General features: G+C 41.8%; 2 protein-coding genes across 4 annotated transcripts in view; both read left to right on the top strand.

The window, feature by feature from the left end:
* tet1 (tet methylcytosine dioxygenase 1) overlaps positions 1 to 9973 on the top strand; it is a 30195-nt gene extending 20222 nt beyond the window's left edge. For 2 of the 3 annotated variants that reach the window (XM_037123304.1, XM_037123306.1), the window contains 10 exons: positions 92 to 2324; positions 2824 to 2914; positions 3716 to 3809; positions 4197 to 4405; positions 4497 to 4647; positions 4932 to 5021; positions 5299 to 5436; positions 5558 to 5734; positions 6416 to 6560; positions 6680 to 9973. In XM_037123304.1, coding sequence (XP_036979199.1) covers positions 92 to 2324; positions 2824 to 2914; positions 3716 to 3809; positions 4197 to 4405; positions 4497 to 4647; positions 4932 to 5021; positions 5299 to 5436; positions 5558 to 5734; positions 6416 to 6560; positions 6680 to 7704 — 4353 coding nt within the window. In that variant the 3' untranslated portion in view covers positions 7705 to 9973. The remainder of the gene's footprint in view (positions 1 to 91; positions 2325 to 2823; positions 2915 to 3715; positions 3810 to 4196; positions 4406 to 4496; positions 4648 to 4931; positions 5022 to 5298; positions 5437 to 5557; positions 5735 to 6415; positions 6561 to 6679) is intronic. The other variant, XM_037123305.1, reaches the window with a different exon arrangement.
* A 2909-nt stretch (positions 9974 to 12882) lies between these two features.
* On the top strand, positions 12883 to 21982 carry eif4e1c (eukaryotic translation initiation factor 4E family member 1c). The gene is made up of 7 exons (XM_037122623.1): positions 12883 to 13009; positions 14125 to 14210; positions 18379 to 18474; positions 19569 to 19632; positions 19849 to 19962; positions 20539 to 20678; positions 20822 to 21982. Exons 1-7 carry the CDS (start codon positions 12992 to 12994, stop codon positions 20934 to 20936), a joined length of 633 nt encoding a protein of 210 aa, XP_036978518.1. The 5' UTR covers positions 12883 to 12991; the 3' UTR covers positions 20937 to 21982.
* Positions 21983 to 22521: the final 539 nt, after the last annotated feature.

Below are 22521 nucleotides of genomic sequence, written 5' to 3'. Positions count from 1 at the left end.
GAGCTTGTTGAGTCACCTCTCTCCCCTTGTTTCTCTCTCTCTCTCTCTCTCTCTCTCTCTCTCTCTCTCTCTCTCTCTCTCTCTGTCTCAGGTGGTTCCAGAAAGTGGGTCGGTAAATGGCAAAGGCAAGGCACAGATGGATGATACCCACACGGCAGCAGAGGAGGATGAGGGGGAGGAAGGCCACATACCTCATACACAATCTCCCCACATCACCTACTCGCTCACCCACAATCTGGCCTTGGACCAAGCCGGACGACCAGCACTTGTTAAAAGAGAGCCGGGGCAGGAGCTGACCAGCATTGCACTTCACCAACATGTATGCTCTTCTGTGACTTTTCAGAATGGTTCTGCAGAGAACCTGACAAAACCTAACGGTGCTAATATGACCACTGGGTCACACTCTGATCTGAAGTCTGCCTATAAAAGGACTACGATTGCATCAGAGCCTCAAAGGACTATAATCGCTGCAGTCCCTAAAGACCGGCCTGAGAATGGACCCAAGGCTCCCTCAGACGACATGTCAGTCCCGCTGAAGAAGATCAAACTTGAGGAGCCATGGCTGTGGATCACTGAGCAAGCCACCACGCAGCTGAGTGATGAAGAGGAGGTGTGTGAAGACCCGCTGTCCACACTGGCGGCCGTGGTGTGTCTTTCTGTCACAGAGAGGAAGGGACTGGAGGAGAAACTTTTCAGCTCGCGATCTTCCATTCTTTGCTCTATCAAAGCTGAGCCACCTGATTTGCACTTCGTCAAGAAAGAGCCTGAGGACTTAAAGAATGACTTGTGTCAGAAAAGCACTCCTGTTAACCTGCAAAGGATTCCCCAGCCTATCAAAAGTGAACCTCCTCCAAGTGTCTTGCTACCAAGCGTGCAGTCTTTGGCAGAGAAGAGAAATCTTAGTTTTGATCAGGCAATTGCTATTGAGGCCTTGACTCAACTGGCAGCTATACCTCAAAGCACCCCAGGGTCCATTAAAGCTGGAAGTAAGTGTGAACTTCCCATTTCTACTGCTGCCTCCAGTACAAATACAACCCCGCATGAAGCCAAACCCACAGCAGCTATTCGCTACAACAAAGTGTCGGTCATCAGCTCACCACTACACCAGACATCAGTCATACGCCCTCCTGTGGCCAGACAAGGGAATGTCATCACAAAGCTGTCCCTGCAGGACCGCTTGGACAATGATAACACACCCTGCAGGAGGACAGAGCAGGGCTTTACCTCTCATGTCATCAAGTCGGAATGCACCTATAAAGATCCCAGTGACATGAAGTTCAGTCAAGATCATGAGCGGCTGTTTGGGGAGGACAGAGATAGGGCTGTCGATAAAGTGAGGAGAAACAGAGACGAGGAGGAGGTGGCAGCTCAGTTGGCAGACCTGGCCTTTATCATCCAGGCCCGGCAGAACCAACAGTCAGAGAACAACCCTCCGAAAGGGACACCTGTGTCGGCTATCAAATATAACTACAACTCCCAGCTACCCCCCAGTCAGAAAAAGCCTCTCATTAAAAAAGCAAAAGCCACCCCCTCCAAACCCAGGAAGAAGAAAAGTGATGGACTACCTGAGGGAATCAACTGCAGGACCCCCCTCTCAAAACGCATGCCAAATGGAGAGACGTCGCACCGGAGCAAAGCCAGGAAGATTCTCCCCCAGGGGAAATCAGGCCTTCACCACAAGAGGAACCTGTTCCTGCCTCAGGCTCAAATTGACCTGAAGAGATACTTGGCTGAGGCTCAGGAGGAAAGGCGGCAACTCATCCATCAGAGTAATTCACACAATACTACAGCCCTCTTAGGGCCACAGACTCACAACTACAGCACTCTCACGAGAATAAACCACATTCACGGTCAAGAGACCCAGCCATGGTCCCTTTCAAATGGTCCACTCCACCAACAAAGCCCCTGTAGTAATGGTCACGCTGCAGGACCAGGCCCAGAGAGTGAAAGGCATTTGTTATCTCAGGTACCGCAGCCCTGTGGTGGGCTGCAGCACGGTGCTGACCTGAGCGCCAGCCCAGCTAATCCCGCCTTTCTCAGCCACACCACCGGGCACCATGGTCTGGCTAATGGCTTCTCAGGGGCTCGACAGTCCCCTCCTCCAAGCCAGCAGGGCTACTACAAGCTGGAGAGATCAGGGCCTATCACAGTCCTGTCCACAGTTAATGATGGGGATATGGGCCACTCTGCAGAGTCTACTCCATCCAAGAACAGCGTCAACAGCTTTCTGGAGTCTCCAATGAGTTTTCTAGACACCCCCACCAAGAACTTGCTCAATACACCTTCCAAAAAACTGTCTGATCTTCCATCCTGTCAATGCGTGGGTGAGTTGATGCCACCTTTTTCTTTTTCAGAAGATAAGTTAGCTACTTATATTCCATTTGTCACTAATACTGCTCAGAAATATGCTTACAACGCACTGTACAGTTCTTTGACCTCAAACTGACGCTGGCTTTCTGCTCCTCTCTCTTTAATGAAAACACACACACATACACACACACACACACTAGCTGTGTCCTAATTCAGGGGCCAATTCAAGCAAAAGGAGGCCGCATTTCTCTGCCATATTTGGAGGAGGCTCTGGGATGCTTTGTGGAGCCTTGTTGACCCTTGTTATGATGTATTTGGTCTTGAAATGCGGACTTCCAAGATGATGGCCCTTGAACTGAGATCCAGCTACTTTCATTGTGTCTACTTGATTTAAATGAATCTGACTTATGGAGAAACAGCATGCATGTTTACTTGAAGCCACTGTGCTCTGTGAATGACAGTTCTACCCTCAGTAAAGTTGATGTGTAATAGATCTTGATATTTTCTCCACAGACCAAATCATTGAGAAGGAGGAAGGCCCTTACTATACTCACCTTGGGGCAGGACCTACTGTTGCTGCAGTGAGGGAAATGATGGAGAACAGGTAGAGTGACTACTACCACTATGTTTACATACTGAGTCTATGTGGGTGTGTTTACTACCAAACTGAACTGCCTAGAGCCGACGAGTCAACCACAGGCTTGGAGGAATGGGGTGGGGTTACAGCCAAAGAGTCTTTCATTAAAAGGAAGCATTGCTGAGCCAGCTCAACACGTTCACCCTCTGTCTCGGCTACACACACATGTATACATAACACGCACACACACAGCGTGTTGAAACAGGAAACCTCTCGGGCGGAGACGAGGGGCCCGTAAACCAAGATGACAGCTGGTTTAAAACAAGTTGAGGTCCGTCACAGTCCATCTGACAGACATGCTTAACTGGAAAAAGTCATCCTGAGTTACTGAGGTTCACAAAGACAACTGCATTTTTTTAATGAAAGCATTTTGACTACTTAATCAATACTTAATGGTGTGGACTATTGTGCTTTACATCGGTATATACTAACCAATAACTGCAGACTATTGTACCCATAATGGTAACAGTTTTTGTTCAAGTCCCAATAAAGCATTTTCAAAAAATATCAAAGTGAATTGTTTTAACACATTTTCATTTCTAGCTTTTCAGGTCAGACACAGAACATGTAAATGACTGGCCCTTTTAAAAAAATACTTGATAGGCCTGTTATAAGGACATATAAAGGCCCTCTAACATATTAGCTGATGCTTACTGCAAGGCCCTTAATATAAAGTATTACCCTCTCTGGTATGGAAAGCAGTGTAATGTTTTCTAACATGTGTTGTCAGTGACATGTTTCTCTTCTCTTGTGTTGTGTACGTCACAGGTATGGTACCAAAGGAAATGCAGTAAGAGTGGAAGTTGTTGTTTACACTGGGAAAGAAGGAAAGAGCTCCCAGGGGTGTCCAATAGCTAAATGGGTACGTGGCCGCTGATTGTGTTCATGGTAGTTTCCTAAATGCTCTGAATACAGTGAATACAGTATGTCTGCAGTTTGTTGAGGAGTTCTGGTGGATCCTGCCATAGTTTATTTACAGGCATAGATGGAAGTCACTCCCAGATTCTTATGCTCACCACAACCACAGCAAACCCTCAGCTGCCCCCAACCATGTGACCACAACCAAAACATAATTGTTGCCAACTTCTTCCCTAAATATAGACTTTGTCAATCACAGTGTTGCAAACATCACCCAGTAGGGCTTGTAGTTTCTTGATACTGTTATAAAATACTTGTTTCTGCCTTTTCCTGCGTTACATTGCTGTTGGTCATCTTTTAAAACCTGCTTGCTTTCCGTGTCATCTAACAGGTGATCCGGCGTGGCAGCGAAGAGGAGAAGCTGCTGTGCTTGGTCCGCCAGAGGCCAGGGCACCACTGTGAGAATGCCGTGTTGGTGATCCTCATCCTGGCATGGGAGGGAATCCGTCGGCCAGTGGCGGACAATCTGTACCAGGAACTCACACGGTCCCTCTTTAAATATGGCTCCCCCACCAGCCGCCGCTGTGCCCTCAATGAAGAGTGAGTTTCTCTTAATTTTCTTTGAAGTGACACTACTTCTGCCCAACTTTATATGTTTCTTTAACTTCCTCTCTCCATTCCATCTCCACAGTCGTACTTGTGCATGCCAGGGTTTGGACCCGGACACCTGCGGAGCTTCGTTTTCCTTCGGCTGCTCCTGGAGTATGTACTTCAATGGCTGTAAGTTTGCTCGCAGCAAAGTGCCCCGCAAGTTCCGCCTGCTTGGAGACTACCGGGAGGAGGTGAGGGAGTCATCAGCTTCCACAAATCCTAGAAGAAATCATCTACTACAATCTCTCCTGTTTGTTCCTGTTGTTGTAGTGATTGGAGATTATATAGAATATTTAGCACGTAATCAATGTTGTATCTAAGTTCTGTTGCATCTCTGTATTTTATCTGCAATAAAGGACAGACTGATCAAATCTTTGCCAGACATTTGCCTCCTAGTGGCATATTTTGGATATGACAAGCACACCTGTAGGCAGACCACATTCTTTAAAACCAGCTCTGAAATGTGTTCCCTTAGGAGGAGAAGATAGAGAGCCACCTTCAGAGTCTCGCCACTGATCTTGCACCGCTCTACAAAAGACTGGCTCCTGAGGCCTTCCAAAACCAGGTATGAAACATCGAACAGCGGCCACACTTGCCGCTATAAGGCAAGTGTTAATGGGATTTGGATACAATTGATTTTAAGTCTCTTCGCTTTGTTGTTAAAGTACCACATTGCATCATTGACCTCCTACAGATTCTGCTGACTCTCACAGGCTTTTTTTTAGTTCACACGCCCAGATGCTGTAACAGCCTCCCTGCTTCTCTAACAACATTTACAGGAAAACATTTGAGTCTTTGCTGTCTTAAACTCGTCTCCTGTCTTGTCCGTTAACCTCTCATAGGTGGAAAATGAGGAGGCAGGGGGTGACTGCCGGCTGGGCTCGAGGGAGGGACGTCCTTTTTCTGGGGTCACAGCCTGTGTGGATTTCTGCGCCCACGCCCACAAGGACACTCACAACATGAATAACGGCAGCACTGTGGTAAGGCAAACCCCAAGCTGTTTTAAAGGTCACTGGATTTAGTTCAGTCCCTTGATGTATTGATTAAGTATGGCCTACTGTTTGGCTGACCAGCTTGCCTTTTGTCTGTGTCCCTTTTCAGGTTTGCACTTTAACAAAGGAAGATAACCGTGCAGTGCGTAACATACCAGAAGACGAGCAGCTCCACGTTCTGCCACTCTACAGGATCTCTGACAGGGATGAGTTCGGTAAGGCTGAGGGCCAGTGGGCGAAGATCCGAAGTGGCGCGCTGCAGGTTCTGTCCTCCTTTCCGCGAGAGGTGAGTGAACAGCAAATCAGCTTTTGTTGCTTTAGGTATTGTTGTCATTTCAGCTTACTTCCTGTCCCTTTTGCGGTTAGTGATCTCTTCTCTCCACTCGTCGTCACCACACTTGGCCAACTCAGCAGCTCTCTTGGCAAAAATAGACCTGAAAACAACCTTGGGATAGTTACATTGACATCATAACAGCAGTTCACCACAGTTTTAATGTCTGTATCTGTAGAGTATGTCACAGACAGGAAGATAATACGCACAGTAGGTGAAGGGCAGTTTTCTTCCTGTGCACTTGCTTTTTATTTCTCTCCACTTTCAGCGAGGGTAAAGGAAAATCATGCCATCATAAACATTGATTATTATCAAAGGTAAACTCCATGTAAACAAGTAGGGCAGACAGGAACCCCGCTGCAGCAGCAACACTGCTTATATGAACACAAACACATGTGAGCAGCGGCAGCTCAGCAACTCAGCCACAACACACTAAACAAGCATCCTGTGAGGCCAGGCCATAAGCTGGCAGCAAGAGTTGGCTTTCCCTGTTCGCCACTGCTGGTGTAGGTACCAGAATAGGAGGATCCTGCTCTCTGCCTGTTTCCCAAGCACGCAGAACTGCCTAATTATCCAGTTCTCTGTCCTGTGAATGTCAAACAAATATAAATGGTTGATTTTTTTTGTATTTATCAGGTGCGTCTACTAGCCGAGCCAGTAAAATCAGCCCGTAAAATAAGGCAAGAGGCTCGCCAAAAGGCTCAGGCTGAGAAACTGGAGAAAAAGCTCGGGCTGACTTCTCTCACCCCTGGGAAAGTGAAGAGTGAAACCCCCAACAAAGGTAATAAATCCCAGTCTCTGGTCATGTTATTCATGTGTTTTAATATGAAATGTGTTGTAAAATGTATTATTGTTGTTCGACTATTACGTCAGTGTTTACGTTTTCTTTATCCAAAACAGACCCTCAGGGCTACTACGGCTCACAGAGACTACCACCCAGACCTGCCAGCGTTGGAAGGCTCCCACAAGACAGGACTCAACCCAGCACTTACAGCCAGAGCACCAGCAGCTACCCCACTCTGGGTCAGGGGGAGGTAATCTCCCCCAACCACCACGGCCTGCCCGGCATCCAGTTTGAACACAATGGTTCAGCTCTTAATTATAGGACAACAAGTGATGCCATGAATGGTTATGCTCCTTCATCTGGTGACCAGAGTGTGACATCAGAACGTATACCTCCACTTAATACTCTTAGGGACTACCCCCGGACTTTTAAAACTGAGCCCAACGAGGTGCACTGCTCTCCTCTGCGCAGACCCTCCCCCAGTGGGAGTGCTCCTCCTCCCTCCTCCTTCTCCCCCAGACCTACCTCTGAGGGCCTCTTCAGCAGGCTCAATGGACTCCACAGGGCTGCCGGAGATGTTGCAGCTGAGGTCAGGGGTCATGGCCTCCATCTGCCTTCACCTCTCCCTCTCCCTCCACAAACTCTCCCGCTCGAACCAGAAGAAGTGAAGCAGGAAGAGGTCTGGTCAGACAGTGAGCACAACTTCCTGGACCACAATATAGGCGGAGTTGCCGTGGCACCGTCACACGGCTCCATCCTGATAGAGTGTGCGCGGCGGGAGCTCCACGCCACCACCCCTATCCTCAGGCCAAACCGCAGCCACCCCACCCGCATCTCCCTGGTCTTCTACCAGCACAAGTCTCTGAACGAACCAGGCCACGGGATGGCTATGTGGGACGCCAAAATGGCCAAGAGGGAGCGCGAGCGGGAGGAGGAGGCTGAGAGATTACGGATGGAGGACGGAAAGAATGGAGCTGGAGGCGTGGAGCTGCAGGAGGGAGCAGAGGAGGAGGCACAGGAGGCAAGGAGGGCCATGAATGTTCCCACACGTCAAGCATGGACTCTGCCGAGGGACGGCGTCATCACCGTGTCCCCTTATGCTCTTACGCAAGTGACAGGCCCTTACAATCGCTGGACTTAGTCGACATGTTTTACACACACACACACACACACACACACACACACACACACACACAAAACTCCTACACCCTGTGCTTCTGCCTTACCTCAATCAACTTCAAACTGCTACTCTCATTTTTACGTCATTTTCATTGTGCTTTTTTCTAATATCCGTTTGTTCACTTTGTCCTTCCTCATCTCTGCCTTCAAAGCGATGAGGAAGAGCAAAGTTTGTTGGCTTTTCAACTGTGAGTTTCCGTGTAGTTTTTTTTTGTAAAGAGATGGTGCTTTGAAGCATTTTAAAGACGTTTTTAAACTGGTTTTATATACATGATTAAGAACGAAAAAAAGATGTGATTATTTATTCTGATCATAACGATTTCTATTTAATTCCTGGTGTAAGCCTGTTTACTGCAAGATTTCTATGATAACCTGCATCATGTGTTGAGGCTCGGATTTTATGTTTTTTATGTACAGTAGGACTATGCTCTTTATTTTCAGCCAGCGGTTCTCTTTTCACAAGATAAATCTCGTTGGCTTTTACATCGGTGCCATTCTCACTGTAACCTTCCTTTAGAAAACTCGTCACATGTAGAAAACAAGACTAATATTGTGCATATATTTACTACATATTGTCACATGTAGCATCGTGCTTTTCCCTCTGCTGCCTCTGACTTCTGCTGGCAGGCGAGGAAAGAAGCGTACGTCTTTGGTTTGTTGTTTTTTGTTTATTTTCTCTCTACGTCTGGATGGTTTGTCTTTTATTCACAGATAATGTTTGGCATATTAAGAAGCACTTTTTTTCTGTTTTTGTTTTCCTAAACCTAACTTGAAAAAGGTCCCAAACCATAGGCCTGAATATGTATGTACAGATAGAGATATATATGACAGTTTAGCATGAACCCAGTTTTATTTTTACAGTATTTTCTGCATTTATTTGATTGAAAATGGCATACATATCTAAAGAAATTCAAAGCTTGGCATAACGAGGAAACGAGAAATGCTGCAACAAAGAAGTGCTTATCATTATTGGCACCTGGATTCACCTCCTGGAAAAGGAATTTAAAAATCTTTCAAAGGGCACAAGTGTGATCATAGGAATCGAAAACCTTACTGTACATTTAATGGTGCTAATGAGATCTCTGTTGTTTTTCACAGAAATCACAGAGTGTTAGAATTGAGTACAAAACTGTGTTAGCCAATGCTGACTAATCAAACAATTTCTTCTTCTGCCTCCTCTTCGCTCTTGTTGGAAAACCACTCAAACATCAGATCCCACTCAGACGATTGCCTAAGACGATTTTTGTGTGCTTGACCCTTGTGAAGACTTTGTTTACAGATAGCTTTTTTTTTTTTTTTACAGTGTCTGAATAGTGGGGTTGTCGTCAACTCCTGGTGAATCAGGATTTGTATTTTCTACTACCCATGAAAGAGAAGCTCTTCATTTTAAGAACTCATTGATGACGTTTCAGCACAACCAACACAGACCTTTCACTGCTATCACACTAACACTGGTGGTGTCACGTTTCCTGCGAGAAACATTTTGAATTTTTACACACTTGGACTTCTTTTTGGTGCTAATAGGAAAAGATGTCAAGTTACCGAACATGGTTTTATACTGAACAGTGATGGCATGGTGCTTTTTTGGAAACTCAGCACACACTGATCTGGTATGTGATTCAGTACTAAGGTAGTTTCGTCATTTCTCTGGATGATAACTGTCTGACAACAGACTGAGATGCATTACTATCCCACCATTGAATATGAGTATCAGTAAAAAAAAAAAAAAGAAAAAAAAAGAAAAGCAAATTATTGTGCAGATCTAGGGTTCAAACGTCTTCCATAGAGAACCAAACTCTCAGAATCACAACACACACACAGAGTTAAATGAATGTAAACAGTTTTTAAATAGATTGATTTATAAAGGACATTTTAGACTTGTAACTTCTCTTTTGATTTACTGTGGGGACGTTCTCAGTCCACATTGAAAGTCTTTGTATCAACGAGGAACTAACAACTAGCACCAGCATTTAAAAATATGAAAAGAAAAAAAAAAACCTTTTAATAGTAGAAAATGTGTAAATATGTATGTGAACCATATTGTTTTTACTGTACTGTTAATGGTGTTTAGACAATGGATGATCTTGCTTATTTTGAAACTGAATTACTGTACGTTGCTGAAAGTATATCCAGTTTAGACTTGAGAAGAGACTAAATTTAGCATTCCTTTTATGGATGGCTGATCTCTTTCGGGATTGTGAAATAAAGTCATATTTATATTTTGGACCTGATCACGATTTGCTCTGTCCTCATTTGTTGTGTGGGTGGTGGGTACACATGTGCTATGAGTCGTACACTGGCATCATATTATTTTTATAAACATGACATAGGCTGATCTGTTTTTAACAAGCCAAACAGAACAGATTTCATGTGTTACTTTTTATTCAAAGCCAAAACACACTTTTTTTTCTTTTTTTCCTCCTGAATTTCCCACACAAGCATACTGTATGACTATGACTCACCGCTGAGGAATTTCAGTTTAGTCATCTGGACTTTGTCCTCTTAACGTTTGGGGATGACTCACTTCTTGTTTTTGTACAACTTGTTTCCAAAACTGGTAACATGATGTGTCTTTTTTTTTCTGTAACAAACGCTAAAAAATCATTTGCTTCTGACTCGGGAGATGACTAACTTAATGACTTCAACAAACACAAGGGAGCCTCAGACATTTTGTCAAATTAAAAAAAATATTCATCATGATTACTATTTAAAGGAAGGGGAAAAAAAGGAATCGGAAATTAAAATCAACATGCTGAATTAAATCAAAAGTAGTATCAGGGCAGCAGCACCCAGGCCTTTTGCATTTTTCTTTAAATGGATAAATAAGTAAGAGAAATGCATTTTCATTGTACAATGAGTTATTTTTTATTTCTAGTCCAGATATCTCATCCCACTTATTATAAAGCTGGAGCTGTAAAGTCTACTCAGCCAGAGTCCTTGTAAGGTTGAAGATATTGACACTGGAGAAACAAATAAGTCTTTGTGATTCAGAAAATCAAGAATCATCCGTGAAACATCACAAAAAAAATGATTTTCATAGTTTTGGGTATTAGAAGTGCTGGATACATTGATGCATCCTTGTGGCTTTTGACACCCTTTCAACCTAATTGCAGCAAGCATGTTGATTTTGCTCACACAGCAGGCAACATGTGACCATGTGCCTGGTTAGAGTAAGAAGTCAGTAATTGAGCTCCTGCAGTCATTACACAAAGGGCTTTATACTTTCATACCAGTCTTGATTTTTTTTACTTTCAACCAGGCTGCAATCAGCCTCTTCTGTCTGTCAAGACCGACAGCTCGGGCTTTCCTCCAACATGGCTGCTTTACCCAAACAAACACAGTGCTCCTTATACGCAAATGCTTTGGTGTCCTTTCCAGGGATTGACTCATTGATTGTGAGATTACAAACCAAATCAAGCTTGCTGGAAACTTGGATATTGCTACAAACGCTGTCTAACAAAGCTGTCACAGTTCCCATTTTCATCCCTTAATCAAATCCGTCAAGGTCAAATTCACGATACTGAGCTATTTGGAAAGGAGCATCTGCACCTCAAGTGTCACAGTGAGGGATGAGTCCAACTAGTAGCAGCAATGGTCATCAAGAGTGTAGGAAGCAAACACTGTGAGGGCACAGCCACTGAATTAACATTTGGACCTCCATGCAGGTGGACTGAACACCGTGCAAAAACATGAGGAACATGAGAACATGTTGACACTAGTCTAAGGTCCTTTAATCCTGCTCAGGTGAGATAGTAGTGTGAGTGTTGTTAAGTCCTTTATGGCCTGGTTATTTAAGCACCAGTGGTGAAAAACATATTTCGGTCTTAATAAAGTTTTAAATTTTAACTAAAATATTAAAAAAACAAAAAAAAAAACAGTGCCACACTGTAAAATTACTGTGTTACAAGACTTGCAATCAAAATTCTACTTGGGTAAAAGTACACTACATAAGTATTACCAGCACACTAACAGCACTCATTATGCTAAATAGCCCCTCTCAGAGTGTTCATTTACTGAGCGCCAAAGGTGCAGGAAGTTCATATTTTTTCAATCTCATGCACACAAGTTAATCGTTTGTGTGCTCAAATTACTATCTTGTGCATCAAGATAAAAACAATGTAAATATCCTCTGAACAATAAACGTAGTGGAGTAAAAAGTATTATATTTCCCTCTGAAATGTAGTTGAGTGTTACATAAATGAGAAACACTCAAGTAAAGTGCATGTTTCTCTTAACTGTACTTGCGCACAGTCTTTGAGTATATGTATTTTGTTACATTCCACCACTGTGAATCACTGCCAACCACAAGAGTGTTGGTCTACTGATATCTCTGCATCCTAAGGTAGGGGTAAAAAGAGAATCCAGTCACCACAAGAATCAACAAGTCATTCCATTATAAATAAAAACTGGTAGACGGATCGCTGGAGGCTCACAGGTTTCTGTTTTTATAATATAGGTAACACGGAAAAGGTGTAGGCCTAGTATTTGTCTGTTTTTTCTGACACAAAGTCATCCCATAAGGGAAGCTGTCATCCAAGGGATTATAGTTTGAATCATGTAAGTGGACTGTGATATCTGCCTTTAATACCTATAGTATATTGGATTTATGTTGGATTTGTGCGTCAGCATGATGAAATGCCTTGATTCACAAATCAAGTTCACAAATTGTATATTCCACTTCACAATTTAATATCAAGACAATTCATCATATCATGGAAAAAATGTGCAATTAAATTCACTTTGTCATGAGGGAGGATTTTATCCATATCAAACAATACCTTGATCTAATCACCGTCATTGATACGTGCAGTAAGGATGCTCAGTTACACACAGTATGGTGCCTAAATCCATAGAAACTGGACTGACTGTATGTTAAGTTAGGAATATTTTAATTTAGTAAAGTAGGTACTGGATTTGAACAGGCCCAGAACTAATATTATCAGAGAAGAATCGGGAATCCATGATGTGTTGTGTGATTAATTTAATTTCCAGTACTCGGGCTCCTGTGACTCTGGCCCTCTGATAAAAAAAAAAAATATTTTGAATAATACCTGTAGAAACACTAGTAGACTATTGTTTCTGGTCGCTTGAATCAGACACAGCGCTATAAAGCATCACGAACATCAAAAATACCCCTTTGCTTTGAAATCACCCACCTCTAAACGGGACCTAGGCGGCTTCCGTAGGAGTGCGAGTGGTTGGAGTGTGACGCAGAAGCGCTGAACGGGCAGAACATTTCTACTGTCAAGATGGCGACATCGGAGCCGGTAAGAGAGACAAGAGATAGCCGAAAAATTCGACTAATGCGCTCGGAAATAATCGCCACATCTTCACTTTATCTGCCGACTTTATTGCGCAGTCTCGCTTGCTTGAAACGACATCCGTTATTTTGGGGGAATGGATGTGTTTGAGCTGGCAGATGTGTCAGTTCAGCGTGGATCACAGTTAGCGTTAGCATGCACAGCAATGTGATGGATAAGGCAGTGCCTGACTTTGTTGGCAGGGAGGGACTCACTGGCTGGACGTCGTTCATTCAAACTCCAATCCGTGAATTGTTTTAATCTGCCTTGATATTCGAGTCGGCACCTTTTGGTGATTTTAAATCAACTATCGATACATTTAAATCCTCACAGTGCGATATTATTGGTTATTTTTGGGACAATCCGGACACGTGTGTATCTAGCTCGTAAGCTAGCCTCGCACGTCTGCTAAAACTAATGCTAGCGATGTTAACTCACACAGCTGTAACGTTAGCTCGTATTTTACCAGTCAGTCTGTCTTGGATGTGATTTGACCAACCCAATGCTAGCTGTTTCCTGTTAGCTGTCGCGAAAAAAACAGTTTATAATGTTGATGTTGTAGAGCTGGATGCTACTGTCTAATATTTAAGTTATTAGCCTGCTAAATAAAATAGCTAACGTTACTAACATTTTCATAATGTGACAGCTTATATGTTTGTTGGTTTTTCATGCGTTATTTGGTACTGTGTGTTATAGCAATGATCCTTTTTTAAAAAAAACAACTAATAACTGAAATATGAATATATCGGCCTATCAGATGGGTAATTTTAGCTACAGTGCATTTTAAATTGCTGGACCCCTGTCACCAAATTCTCTCTTTCTTGTAATGAAGGTTTTAAGGTCAGAGGTTGGCCTCATTTAAACTGCTTTGTGTCACAGCTGTGACCAGACTCGGTCTCATACCACAGGATGGTGAAATACAAATATGTCTCCTGCCTCATAGCTGTGCAAACCTCTTGCGTGATGGCGATCAATGGACAGATGGGGATCCAGCCGGTGTAGATACTGAGAATGAGATCTTTTGCATTTTGCACGCAGAGATGGTAAGTAACATGTGGTTGTGCATCTCTCTCTCTCTGCAGAAAGCAGCTGAAACTGAAGATCAACCGACCGACAGCCAAGTCGTTGCAAATCCTGAGCAGTATATCAAGCACCCCTTGCAAAACAGGTGAGAATAAAACAGCTGCTGCATTTGGAAATTGGAAATGTGCGCCTGCTTACACACACTGCGGTATTCTGGCTTTATTGCAGGTACAGATGACACCAGTTTAGATATTGAATTTGACAAGTAAATGGCATTTATAACAAGCAAAACATTCACAGCATTTACCAAGATTTGATAGCATTTTGCAACAAATGCCATCATCCATCTCCTTTGGAAATATTGCTCTACTGCTGCTACAAGGGTGTAAGAATATACTAGACACAGTCCAAATATGACAGAAATAACTGAGGCAAATCATTAGAAGACAATAATTGATGAGGGCCCCTCAGTTGAAAATAGTCTGTGTTCTGTAACAAATGAAAGGATTTGTCACTGAAGTTTAATATAGTAACCCCTTCAGAATAAAATCAACAGTCAGTGTTAATAGCTTTACTTCACATCTGACCATTCAATAAAAAGAGGTTGCATACATGCTTTTTACACTGAATAGCATGTTTCATCTTTCTCTCACATGGGGAAGGTCGTCGCTTTGAATTTTTTTGCTCGACCCAAAGATCATGAAATTTACCGTCCTTGAAATTATGCTACCACCGTGGAATTTTAACATCAAGCACTTAGACTTACTCCTTACACTGTTTGCATGAGGGTACAGATAAGTGTCATACTTCCTGAGGAGAGAACATAGTCAAATTGCTTCTCTAAAGTGGCTTTGAGGGTGTGAATTTCCTAATAATCTGTGTTCTTTTTTGTTTACTTCAGTGAAATGATTTGTAGAACCATATTAAGGTTCAAATCAGTTTGGTGAAAACTGGTGGACATTTGTGCTCTTGTTGAAGCGTGCCCTTTCAGAGAACATAGTCAAAAATATGATGTAAATAATTTACAGGTAAACGTTATTAAATTGTTAGATGTAAACTGGTAGCAGCAGATAAAGTTTTCTGCTTCCTACTCTGCACGCCACTGTTGCAGTTATTGTTCACTATTGTTCCTTTAGCACTGTTATCACAGTTCTGTGGTGGTGACGACCTATTCAGGAGCATTGTACAGTCGGTTTAGGAAACGCTGAATAGTTCACTTAGTAACTCACTTCTAGGCCATTCTGCTTGTCCAGCCCAGCCTCAGGGCTCAAGGTTGTCCACAGTATCCTGCCTTTCTGGTGCTCAGATTTGATTAAAAAAAAAATTAGGTTTAAAATACTGATTGTGATGCTGCCACTGTAACGCCACGGATGACTGACATGGCATGTAAAGGCCACGGTGTTGGTGCTTCTGTCTTGCCTCACCGCTGTTAAAGGAAGTCATGGCTTGTTGAATTAATTGGAATTTTGTAACACTGGGGTGTTGTGAAATATTTTCAAACATACGTTGAGTTGTCAGTGTATTAATGGCGTCGAGCAGAAACACTTGTGTGTATGATGCCATACAGTTCTCCAGTACAACAGACGACATCCTCCAAAATGCTCATACAGTTGAATCAGCATTCTCATTGAAACGGTTTAGACAAAAACAGAACATTATGTTCCTCATCAGGGTTGGTTAGTAACTCATAACATGTCATTAGATTAGATAATCACATTACAGAAATAACCAATAGGTGTAAAATGAGGTGTAATGAGATAATTATGTAATGAGATAATTGCACTGTAAAGGCTAATATTTTATATTTTGACTGCATCATTTACAATGGAGGCAGGGTGTGTTACATTTGAGCAAAAACATTGTTGTCCAGAATGACATCAAACCACTGACAGAGTAAACTTCATAGAGAATTTAATAATTATGAAACACCCCCAAGAATATTTTTTTGAAATATTTTCATATTGCCTAGGATCAGTCACCATATACATCAACAATATATATCTGTGAAAGTGCAGCATCGCCTCACAGATATATTGGTTAGGCTCAATTGTAGAATACACCCAGTATACCTGTAGATTGTACTAGTAGTAATTTTGTAAGTGTAGTTTGATTTGACCGAACATGCAAAATGCATTTTATTTGCATTAAAAACGTTTTGAAATGTTAAAGAAAAGACTACGAGTCAGCATTCATTTGTTGTATAAGGTGCAAGATTTTTATATATGATTTTAAAGTAACCCAAAAGTTATGTTTTAATCTAATGGATAATGTTAAGAATTGCAAAAAATCCCATATGATTTGTATTCAGTAACTGTAGGACTAAGTAATCTAATCTGAACTTGGTTAGACACACAGGTTTAGCTAGTTGTACCCAATAAACTGTCAGCTGAGCTGATATTGTAACATCCATACAATATACATACTCGGCAGTAAATTCTACTCTGCCGCAGAATTAGTTAGATAGAATAAGATTAAGCATTGAATGAGAAGCATTTCAATGATCTGAGCCAATACAAATGTAGATTTATTCAGTTGCCTGGTGTGATGTTAATAATATGTCATAATGAACCCGCAGAGACTTGAAACTTTCTTGACACAGGCAATGCAATGGTATTAATATCAAGCCTGCCTTTATTTCTGTCAAGACTTTGGTGAAGGTGAGGTACTGATGGATTAGAACAGGCTGCATATCTCTGTTACCTAACTGTAACAGAAGCAGGCACGATGATCACCTCGAGTTTCAAGTCATGCAACATGATTTTCATATGGTACTGAAATAAAGGGAAACGACAGCTGCCGAAAGGGTGATGAAACAAATTCAGTTTCTGAAAACCTGTGGAAAACCTGTGTTAGTGTACAGGCTAGAAAAAGCTTAAAATGTCAAAACTCCAGTGTCCTTTACACAGCTGCTCTCCTGATGTTATTTCCAGACATGAATATTATGATCAATAAAATCGCTGTAGAAGTTGGTCTTTAAGAAGACAATACAATCAGCCAAATAATTACTTCAAATTATTGTTATTTATTGGCAGATATAGACACATACAGGTTTTTTGATTATGATGATTATAAGGACAACACTGTACCAACACTGAGTCCAGCTGATATTATCATTACAGCACACAGTTCACTTAAGTGAAACCCTCCCTCCATCCCTGCGTAGTCATATCCTATAGGTCTAAATATACCCCCTTTCCTTGTACAGTCTTGTCCAATAGGACTGCTGATGTTATCTTTATTGACAGACAGACAGATAAAACACACACACAATATAGGGATATATTTTAAACATAATGATGATAGTTAAAAGGCTATGGATCAAGATATTGAAATTCCACTAAGTGCCTCATTTTTTTTTTTTTAGACATAAGAAATAGTCCTCATACCACATTCATTAAACGCTGCAGCCACTACAAACATCCACTGACCGCTTGTTCGCTCTTGGAATCCTTCTGAAGTCTCATTAGTGTTTCCTGTGTTTCCAAACCTGCACTTAGCCAGGATAGCTACACCTGTGTTTGGCAATACTCCATCACCCACGCCTGAGGAAACAGGTTAACTGGACTATTTCAAGTCTTAATGACCTGGTCCATGTCATATCAGACAGAATTTCGTGACTTAAAAAGAGCAGGGCCCTTGATAAATCCATCATCGACTTGACCTACTGTCTGCTGTAAACAAGCTGTGCCCTCAGCTGACACGCCCGTGCGCCATCACTCCACCACTGTTGTGTAATAATGTCGGTGGAATTTCCACATGGTGCGAGTACAGTCTCATCCTCTCGTGCTTTGTTTAGTGTGTTTACACACCTATGTTTATGGCATATGGGTGGGGTTTGTTGGTTGGTTACTGTTGTAGTGGGGGGCACAGGGTTCAGCCGACGTCCTCTCGCTGCCCTCAGCCCTCCCCTGCTCACCCTCCTGGGAACAGATGGAAGAATAACAGCACCCATCATTAACAAAGGCTGTGTTTGTAGTGCTGATGATGGCTGGCGTTCTCTGTACTTTGCATTGATATGCATGCCTTTGTAGCAAGCTGTGGTGTTCTATTGTGAAATAGGGTGCATATCTGTGTTATTAAGACTGGGGCTTAAGGATACTTTGTGTTTCATACAATAGCACTTACAGCGAATGGCTTTATAGACATTTCCTCATTCTACCGAGACTTATCGGAAATATTTTTGCCAGTTTCTTTTGAAAAATAATTGTAAGCCTTTGTCAGTCTACGGAAGTCTTGTCTCCACAGTCCTATGAATAGAGTGATTTATTTATTGTCTTTTCTACTCTCTCTCTCTCTCTCTTTCTCTCTCTCAGATGGGCCCTGTGGTATTTCAAAAATGACAAGAGCAAAAGCTGGACAGAGAACCTGCGTCTCATTTCCAAGTTTGACACAGTGGAGGACTTTTGGGCGTAAGTGTTCTCAGTTAATCCTGCAATGTAATTATGATGTGTGACCGTATAAGGAGTTTAAGTAGAGCTATGCAGATAATGACAAAGAATGGTATTTAGATAAGATATTTTTTCCCCCTCACGTGGTGATTCGTGTGAAACACTTCTTATGCAAATGATTGAGGGATGTACCAGTTGTGAAGTTCTAGGTTTTTGTTACTTGTCTTGATTGATATTATTCCGCCTTTTGTGTCGGATCTTCATATCAGGACATTTTTTAAAGTCATTCAGCTCTTCATTACACATTGTTTAAAGAATGACAAAGATGATCATACAAATTTATGAGCCGACCATTAATATAACGTCTTTCACTTTAAAACGTTTTTTTTCGAAAGGTAAATGCATCAAAAGCCTTTTTAGCACGTTATACATGCCTAGCAATCTGATTGCAGCCACAGGCTTGTGAATGCAGCTGTGCAAAATTGTTGCGACACATCAGATAAAGATCGACTGTAGGTGATCGTCATCTCATATGCTCTTAGTTGACTGGCAAATATTGATTGATAGATTGCTGTTGGTGTGCAGCAGGTCAGCAACTTTTTCTTTATGCTTATAATTCCCTCTGTCTCCACATTACTCATTTTATGCAATACATTTTACATTTTAGGGCATTTAGGAGACGCTCTTGTCCAAAGTAACTTAGATACACTGATGACAGAAGCTGCCATCCAAGGTGCCAGCTGTTCATCAGGTGCAGTTTGAGGTTCAGCATCATAATCAAGGCCATTTGGAGCTAGAGGGAGCCGGGACTCGAACCAGCCGCCTTATGATTACTAGACAACCCGCTCTACCTCCTGAGCTACATCCGTCATATATGTAGTCATTTCTGCATATGACGGATTATGTTGTAAGAAAAACAGTTTGACAGAAAAGCGACTGGCACATTTGTCATGTGAGACAACAGCATGCACAGATCAAGGTGCTTGTGCAAAATGGGTTCAGTATAAAGGTTCTTATCAGTGTTGAATTAATGTAGAATTCTTTACTACCATTAATCTGAACTGTGGCAGATGAAGCTTGTTTTGTTGATGTCAACACTTGTTTGTTTCTTACAGATTATACAACCACATACAGCAACCAAGCAAACTTGGCTTTGGCTGTGATTATTGTTTATTTAAGGTAAGGCATGTTTTTTCATTATAATATTTTATTTTTATTGATAGAATACAGTTGTTTTCCTTGTCATCCATTAGGATGTTGCAGCATGTACATTTTGAATAATTTAAGCATCAGTTAAACATTTGACATTTGGTAGTAGTTCTACAGTGTCGAGACACCATTGTTTAAAGCTTTGAGCTTGTTTTTAATAATGTTTTTTATTTCACTTGGTGTCAGGATGGGATCAAGCCGATGTGGGAGGACGACAGGAACAAGCTGGGGGGTCGATGGCTGATGACTCTCAATAAACAACAGAGACACAACGACCTTGACCGCTTCTGGATGGAGACGGTAAGATAGCGGTTTGAAAAGGGCCAGTAATGTAACGATCCCAGTGCGTGTAGATTATAGTGATCAGGGTCTAAATTACATAGTGGGGACATTATGGTAAGTTGCATCTTTCTCACTTGTGGAATATTTGCAGCATTTTATTCCTGCTGCCAGATGCAATCACGTTTTTTTATTTATTTATTTTCACTGTGCTTCAACACATCTGCTTGGAGTTACAAAAAAAACCTTGAAAATGATTTAAATCAAATGTAGTATTTTCAAGGTCTAAAATTTGATGATAGATGGGTTGAGGAAACCCTGAAAAATGCATCTCAACAGATTGACCATGGTTGTTATGGAGTGATAGATCCTACATTTGTCTAATCTTCATGGGCCTTCTTAATTGTGGTGGAAACCCAGACAACAAGGAGCTGAAGCAGTGTTTTAGTTCCTTACAAAGTAGGCCTTAGGACCAAAAGTTCATGGTGCTTCAGGTGAAAACTTGGCTCTAGCCGAGCCTCTATCTTCTTTATGTTGTGATTCATAATAAAAGGAACAATGCGACTCATACAGTGTGATATTTTGTGTATTTTGCAGCTCTTGTGTTTAGTGGGTGAGTCGTTCGATGAGGCAAGCGAAGATGTGTGTGGAGCCGTGGTCAACGTCAGACCCAAAGGTGACAAAATAGCCATCTGGACAAGCAACTGCCAAAACAGGGACGCCATTATGACGATAGGGTAAGTTGAAAAAGTCACCTTGTGGGTAGGAAATGGTGCCAAGTGAAAGATTCATAGATGTATTGTCTGTAGCCGACCACTAGATGGTGACACTGAGTTGGTTTCAGTCCTCACATAACACTGAACATCTTGTCTTTCCACAGGCAAAATTATAAAGAGCGCCTGAACATCCCCACCAAAGCCATGATCGGCTACCAGTCACATGACGACACATCCAGCAAGAGTGGATCCACCACCAAGAACATGTACTCCGTTTGAACCCCCCCTCCCCCTCAAGTCGCTGTAGATTTAAACAATTACCAAACCGCATCATCACAATAATAATTTTTGAGTTGTCAACTATTGTAGTGTCTTTTCCTTTTATTAAAGACAGATTTGTTCATAGTGTGTACAGTTGGAGCTCCCCCCCCAACGTGAGAAATTAGTAACACATAGGGAGAAAAAGGAGAAGAGTATTTGGCTCAAGATGTCAGAAGTGAGCAAGAGAACACAAATGATTTACTTTTAGAGTTGAAGATTTCTGTGATTAATACCGGTGACCTCCCCTAGCTTAGCTAAGAAAGAGCTTTTTTTTTCAGTAATAAATGGCTTGGAGTTGAAAAGGAAACTTAACTATTCAGCCTTGTGTTTTTTTTCTCATGCCGAGTTCTCACTCCTTTACAGAAAGTGTTTCTCACCTCACAGGAAAAGATGCTAGGCAACTTATTGTTTGACAGAACAAATTTTAAGGGCAATTTTAACTTGATTTATCCACAAGTGTTAAGCATGAATTATCTACAGTATCTTAAAGGTGTGTGAAAGCCGTGGCCGCACCCCAACATGTAGGGTTTGGATTTAAGGCCACTCGTTGTTTCAGCGATGCTGGAATTGTGGAATATTGCTTGTAGTACCTTTATGAACCTTTTTCTTCCCCTTACATTTATTTATAATGTATGCATTGCAGTTGAACTTCTTAGTTGAAAGACAACCATGAAACTTGTGTTTTTTTTTTTCAAATTGTTATTTTTTTTCTTCTCTTTTTTGTTATTAAAGTTAACAATGTGGACTACTGCATATAGATGACATTTTTTACAGTGTACCATACAGTAAAGATGCTGACAGAATTAGGTGTGCTTTTCACTGTCTTCTTCCTAACACAAACTGTAGATAATGTCACACTCCTCTCTTGGTTGATGCAAAGGAAAGATGATATTCATTGTGAAATGATTTTGCTCATAATGTATCTTTATTATCTGTAATTCCAGGATGTATATTACCTTCTTTCAAGTAAAGGTTAAGTGCTTTGCATTAAAACCAGAACCTCATTGTCTTGTTTTGTGTAAAAATGTGTGTGGATCCACAGTGTCTGAGGCGTAGCAACACATCATGGAAAATAAGCCTCTGATAACTGATTTTGATTTCATGACTAACTTGTTTGGAAATGGTAATTTATTCGAATGTCACTGAGCAACGTAATCATTCACTCAGCTTCCTTTTAATATTAACCTCAAGTCCAGCACTTTTCTGCTGTTACGTGCCGCGCAGGTAGTGTGCTGCTGCTTGCTGTGGTCGAAAAAGCCGCGATGAAATGAACCAGAACCTTCAGGTTGAAACTTAGACAGCTCAACAGTGAACTGGAACATGCTCTAAAGCTCCAGAGAGTCACAGATTGAGTTCTTAGTCCTCTGTAGTTTTAACTCTACTATCTGATGTTGTCACATTGTTGTACACATTGTCAATAATGGCTGCTTTAAAACGCGTGTTAACTTGATTTCAATTTGTAAGGATTTGTCTGCAAGACTCAAGTAGGGATGTTGCGATTAAAGATTTTTGTTACAGATCACGATAAAAAAGATAAAGTCCA

This window comes from Acanthopagrus latus, chromosome 15 (genome assembly GCF_904848185.1).
Source record: "Acanthopagrus latus isolate v.2019 chromosome 15, fAcaLat1.1, whole genome shotgun sequence".
Classification (NCBI taxonomy): Eukaryota; Metazoa; Chordata; class Actinopteri; order Spariformes; family Sparidae; genus Acanthopagrus; species Acanthopagrus latus.
The sequence above is the reverse complement of the archived record's forward strand: the minus strand, read 5'-3'. Positions and strand labels throughout refer to the sequence as shown.

What these genes read in the sequence shown, in the direction of transcription:
- eif4e1c (XM_037122623.1), top strand. An exon ending in GTGATTATTGTTTATTTAAG is followed by an intron (nt 19,633 to 19,848) that starts GTAAGGCATGTT and finishes ACTTGGTGTCAG; the next exon opens with GATGGGATCAAGCCGATGTG. An exon ending in ACCGCTTCTGGATGGAGACG is followed by an intron (nt 19,963 to 20,538) that starts GTAAGATAGCGG and finishes TGTATTTTGCAG; the next exon opens with CTCTTGTGTTTAGTGGGTGA.